The 6,000-nt window shown below is 43.6% G+C and overlaps 1 protein-coding gene across 1 annotated transcript; it reads left to right on the top strand.

Moving 5' to 3' along the window:
* Positions 1 to 2,062: 2,062 nt before the first annotated feature.
* LOC138366389 (loricrin-like) lies at positions 2,063 to 4,948 on the top strand. Its single transcript, XM_069327433.1, has 2 exons — positions 2,063 to 2,112; positions 3,931 to 4,948. The coding sequence occupies exons 1-2, from the start codon at positions 2,063 to 2,065 to the stop codon at positions 4,946 to 4,948; spliced, it is 1,068 nt and encodes a 355-aa protein (XP_069183534.1).
* Positions 4,949 to 6,000: the final 1,052 nt, after the last annotated feature.

Raw genomic sequence — 6,000 nt, 5'->3', positions numbered from 1 at the left:
TCATGAAGAACTCTTCCGATGTTAAACAAAACTCCACGAAAGAGACGGAGTCTATGCCTATATATATGACCACTTGGGGGACTGTCAGCACCAAAGATTTCAGTATATTGGCAAGAAAACAATAGCTCTTTCTCTTGGCAACATACAATTAACATAGGCCTTATCAAAGATCACATTATTTAAATATAACCAGACCATCACCAGAGCTTTCCTGACCAGCATCTACGAAATAATCGACAGATACAATGATAAGAAAATATTAAGCATAGCCGAAGCACTACATATAAAACACACTCATTCAAATATCATCATCCAGGTTATATTTAGATACGTCCTACCATTTACAAGACCAGGAGAGAAACTACCAGTTTACACCACACCTACTGTCCCAGCCACAATCAATATGAGCTGTTACTCCAGTTGTCTTAAAAATTTCAACCTAGGGAAAATTTTCCTAGCTGCTCGAGAGACTATTGTATACACGTAATATCTGCAGGCTCCCACGCAGGCATAAAATTGCTATAAAAATGCAAATCCTTCCATGAAATCATCAAGTGCTCTCTTCTTGATGACCAGATCAGAGTGTGCAGGTTCTCGCTTTCCCCGAAAGAGAGAGAGAGAGAGAGAGAGAGAGAGAGAGAGAGAGAGAGAGAGAGAGAGAGAGAGAGAGAGAGACCCTCTTCCCCTCTCTCTCTCTCTCTCTCACTCTCTCTCTCTCTCTCCATATCAATACCAATTTACGTCAGGAAGCTACTGTGGAGAACATAGGTGCATGTTTCACTTAATCATACCCAGTTGCCTTCACGATTGTTATTCGAGTGGTTTTGACAATTTATCAATGAGTTTGGTAAGATTTTTGGAGCATTTCTCCCAATTACCACCAATTACTTCCATGGATTATGTTGTTCTTTGGCACACTACTTATTTTTGGAGGGTATTATTGTTAATAGGGTTATCATTGGCAAAGTCTTAATCATTATTTTTCTTAATTATGATGTTGAGTGGTATGATGATCCTGATCATTATCTTTACTTCTTTATTCCTTCTCCTCTACAGCTCCTCAGCATTCTTGTCCTTTCTCTTCTTCGTCTCATCCTGTCTCTTCTTCGTCTCATCCTGTGTCTTCTTCGTTTCATCCTGTTTCATCCTGAATTTTCACTTCTGACTTTTCTCCCTCTGAAGTACAACTATTGTCCTCCTCCTCCTCTTCCAGTCTCTTCCGCCCATTCGTTTTCTATCCCCTTCCTCTTGTCCCCTCTTTTACTCACTGTTCCTCCCCTCATTGTCGTTTAATGCCTCTCTTCCCACTTCCCGAACCCATTTCACTCCTGTCAAGATTGTAGCCTTCACTCGCGGTGATCACTCTGGCCAGATGGGTTCCCGGGGCGAAGAGAAAAAAGGAGGACATTGGGTTTGATGGGGTTAGTTCGCAGCGCCGAGGGGGTAATGCAGAATGGATTGAAGTTGTGGCGAGGTAGAGATTGGTGTATGGGGTTTTGTTGGGGTGTGTGGGGGGTGATTGGGGTTAATGGTAGGGATAAGAATGGTGGTGGCCGACGATCCCTGGGGTAAGATCTGCTTTCCGAGAGACTAGGAAGGGTGAAATCGCGAAATCCATAGAGTTCTAATGATCTCCACGAAGCTCTTAGCGCGAATCAGAGAATTTTAGAGCTAAACCCAGTTCTCTATCGTTAGTCCTAGAGTTCTAGAGCTCACATAGCTCATCTAGGGGGAAGATAAATGGGGGAAGAGGGAGAGGGCCCATTTGTCCCATGACCCTTGTTTTGGTTAGAACAAATTCTTCAGCTTCCCGTGACCTCTTCAGTGAGCCGTGACTGCGTCTGGTGGACTCCAAGCAGTCCGTCAGCGCAGAGAAAACATTTGCACGGTACCCCTTACCTTGAGGTGCTTCCGGGGCTTAGCGTCCCCACGGCCCGGTCGTCGACCAGGACTCCCACACGTTCACAAACTTTTAATGAAAACAAGGAGGAGAATCCAGTTCGCTCGGAGTGGAAAATTCTCTGGTCGTTCGCGAAGCCCGGCTGCATAATCACCCCGCTAGATGTCAGCACAGTCAACTGCTGAGCTGAGTAAACTTGGGGGCAATGGGAGGTATTATAGGCTCATCAATCACCAACGAAACCTGTACATCTTTACCCAATTACACCTTCATGGTTTACATTCATTAAGTGAACTCCGAGCCTCTAACGAGGTTCGTAATTCGTAACGCTTACGAGGTTTCGTAAAGTTGCAATTCCCAAACCTGATAGTTTGGTAGTGGTTCACAGTAGCAGTAGCCAATAGGCACGAGTACGAGTGGGCGTATTCGTGCCTATTGGGACATTAGTCAATGGGAGGGGAGGGTAAGGGAATACGAGGATGTGTTATGGGTTAAACCCATCCACCCCCAGGAAGCAGCTGTCACGGGCTGCTTCCTGGGGGTGGAGGCCTGGTCGAGGACCGGGCCGCGGGGACACTAAAAAAGCCCCGAAATCATCTCAAGATAACCTCATCGTTAGGATGAGGGGGGGGGGGGGGGAGTGGGGAGGGGTGAGCAGTGTGAGGAGAAAGCGGTTGGGAATATTCGTGGCGATGTGGTATTATGGGGCTAAGGCTGAATATAATGGGATAGTGTGGCATTATGGGGCTAAGGCTGAATATAATGGGATAGTGTGGCATTATGGGGCTAAGGCTGAATATAATGGGATAGTGTGGCATTATGGGGCTAAGGCTGAATATAATGGGATAGTGTGGCATTATGGGGCTAAGGCTGAATAATGGGATAGTGTGGCATTATGGGGCTAAGGCTGAATGTAATGGGGCAGCGTATTACTACGTAGTTAAAAATGAATACAATAGGGAATAGTGTCAGTCACGAGGTGCAGTAGACGACATGTGGCGACCCAGGCAAACAAAAAAAATCAGGGTAAACAAGTTATAATGGGTAATGGGAGAAGGAGGCGTTGAGACAAATACCAGGGATACTGGGTGTAGAATTATAGGGAATTACTGGAGTAATGTGTAAGGGGTACTGGGTGTAGAATTATAGGGAATTACTGGAGTAATGTGTAAGGGGTACTGGGTGTAGAATTATAGGGAATTACTGGAGTAATGTGTAAGGGATACTGGGTGTAGAATTATAGGGAATTACTGGAGTAATGTGTAAGGGATACTGGGTGTTGAATTATAGGGAATTACTGGAGTAATGTGTAAGGGATACTGGGTGTAGAATTATAGGGAATTACTGGAGTAATGTGTAAGGGGTACTGGGTGTAGAATTATAGGGAATTACTGGAGTAATGTGTAAGGGATACTGGGTGTAGAATTATAGGGAATTACTGGAGTAATGTGTAAGGGGTACTGGGTGTAGAATTATAGGGAATTACTGGAGTAATGTGTAAGGGATACTGGGTGTAGAATTATAGGGAATTGCTGGAGTAATGTGTAAGGGATACTGGGTGTAGAATTATAGGGAATTACTGGAGTAATGTGTAAGGGATACTGGGTGTAGAATTATAGGGAATTACTGGAGTAATGTGTAAGGGGTACTGGGTGTAGAATTATAGGGAATTACTGGAGTAATGTGTAAGGGGTACTGGTTGTCTAGTGTGTTACTGAGAGCTCTGGTACCCTCGCTTTATCAGCATATTTTAAAGATAAAAATCTATCACACTTTGATCATCTTCCCTCCAGGCTTATATCTCTCTCATACTTCGTGTAATTATATAATTTGACTCTCTCTCTCTCTGTAATCTTTTAGGAGCTTCTGATCCTTTAATTTTCTGCTGATGAGCTGCACAAGGGATGCTACACAAAGGTGTTCTCTGGTGCTCATGTGTGTATATATTTATACATATACCGAAAGTGACCCTTTAGTCCAGAACAATATTCAGGACAAAAGCAAAGCCACTTGTTTGGTGGGTGCAACAGCTCTTGTGGTGGCCGCAATGACTCTTGTGGTGGCCGCAATGACTCTTGTGGTGGCCGCAATGACTCTTGTGGTGGCCGCAATGACTCTTGTGGTGGCCGCAATGACTCTTGTGGTGGCCGCAATGACTCTTGTGGTGGCCGCAATGACTCTTGTGGTGGCCGCAATGACTCTTGTGGTGGCCGCAATGACTCTTGTGGTGGCCGCAATGACTCTTGTGGTGGCCGCAATGACTCTTGTGGTGGCCGCAATGACTCTTGTGGTGGCCGCAATGACTCTTGTGGTGGCCGCAATGACTCTTGTGGTGGCCGCAACAGCTCTTGTGGTGGCCGCAACAGCTCTTGTGGTGGCCGCAACAGCTCTTGTGGTGGCCGCAACAGCTCTTGTGGTGGCCGCAACAGCTCTTGTGGTGGCCGCAATGACTCTTATGGTGGCCGCAATGACTCTTATGGTGGCCGCAATGACTCTTATGGTGGCCGCAATGACTCTTATGGTGGCCGCAATGACTCTTATGGTGGCCGCAATGACTCTTATGGTGGCCGCAATGACTCTTATGGTGGCCGCAATGACTCTTGTGGTGGCCGCAATGACTCTTGTGGTGGCCGCAATGACTCTTGTGGTGGCCGCAATGACTCTTGTGGTGGCCGCAACAGCTCTTGTGGTGGCCGCAACAGCTCTTGTGGTGGCCGCAACAGCTCTTGTGGTGGCCGCAATGACTCTTATGGTGGCCGCAATGACTCTTGTGGTGGCCGCAATGACTCTTGTGGTGGCCGCAACAGCTCTTGTGGTGGCCGCAACAGCTCTTGTGGTGGCCGCAACAGCTCTTGTGGTGGCCGCAACAGCTCTTGTGGTGGCCGCAACAGCTCTTGTGGTGGCCGCAACAGCTCTTGTGGTGGCCGCAACAGCTCTTGTGGTGGCCGCAACAGCTCTTGTGGTGGCCGCAACAGCTCTTGTGGTAGCCGCAATAGCTCTTGTGGTGGCCGCAATAGCTCTTGCGGTGGCCGCAAAAACCTTCAATAATTCTGAGCTTATTATGTTCTTATAAAGAATAAATCTTCTATGAAGGGAATATATACATCTGTTCTGCTCTGAAGATGGCTTGTACTCGAGCAGAAAACGCGTTCAGCAATCTGTTATTTTTCATTGTGATTATTCACCAGTAAATATATATATATATATATATATATATATATATATATATATATAAATATATATATATATATATATATATATATATATATATATAAATATATATATATATAAATATATATATATATAAATATATATATATATAAATATATATATATATAAATATATATATATATAAATATATATATATATAAATATATATATATATAAATATATATATATATATATATATATATATATATATATATATATATATATATATATATATTGGTGTATACTGGCAGCAGGTTTTCTTTCAAACATGTTTCATTGAATATGACCGCATATTCTGTATTTATTATTTTCTGGTTTAGGGCTTCTATCCCTCTATTTTCTTAGCATCAGGGCTTAATTGAAATAGGAGTTCTCCAAAACTCATTTTCGTACTTTTAAGGTGAAGAAAAGAAGTGATTTACTATAGAGTGTATTACACTTATTTGTATAATTTGTACGACGTTTCGAACCTCCATGGTTCATTCTCAAGTGAACAGATCTTACAATACTAGTTGATTTTATACCCGCATTAGGTCAGGTGATAATACAATGAAGGTGAAAACATGGGGGGATACATAAGGGATAAACATAGGGGCTGCAGAAGGCTTATTGGCCCATACGAGGCATCTCCTATCTAAACACAAAGATTAATCCAGTGTAATTGGCTATTACACTGGATTAATCTTTGTGTTTAGATAGGAGATGCCTCGTATGGGCCAATAAGCCTTCTGCAGCCCCTATGTTTATCCCTTATGTATCCCCCCATGTTTTCACCTTCATTGTATTATCACCTGACCTAATGCGGGTATAAAATCAACTAGTATTGTAAGATCTGTTCACTTGAGAATGAACCATGGAGGTTCGAAACGTCGTGCAAATTATTCAAATAA

This window comes from Procambarus clarkii, chromosome 2 (genome assembly GCF_040958095.1).
Source record: "Procambarus clarkii isolate CNS0578487 chromosome 2, FALCON_Pclarkii_2.0, whole genome shotgun sequence".
NCBI classification, from domain to species: Eukaryota; Metazoa; Arthropoda; class Malacostraca; order Decapoda; family Cambaridae; genus Procambarus; species Procambarus clarkii.
The sequence above is the reverse complement of the archived record's forward strand: the minus strand, read 5'-3'. Positions and strand labels throughout refer to the sequence as shown.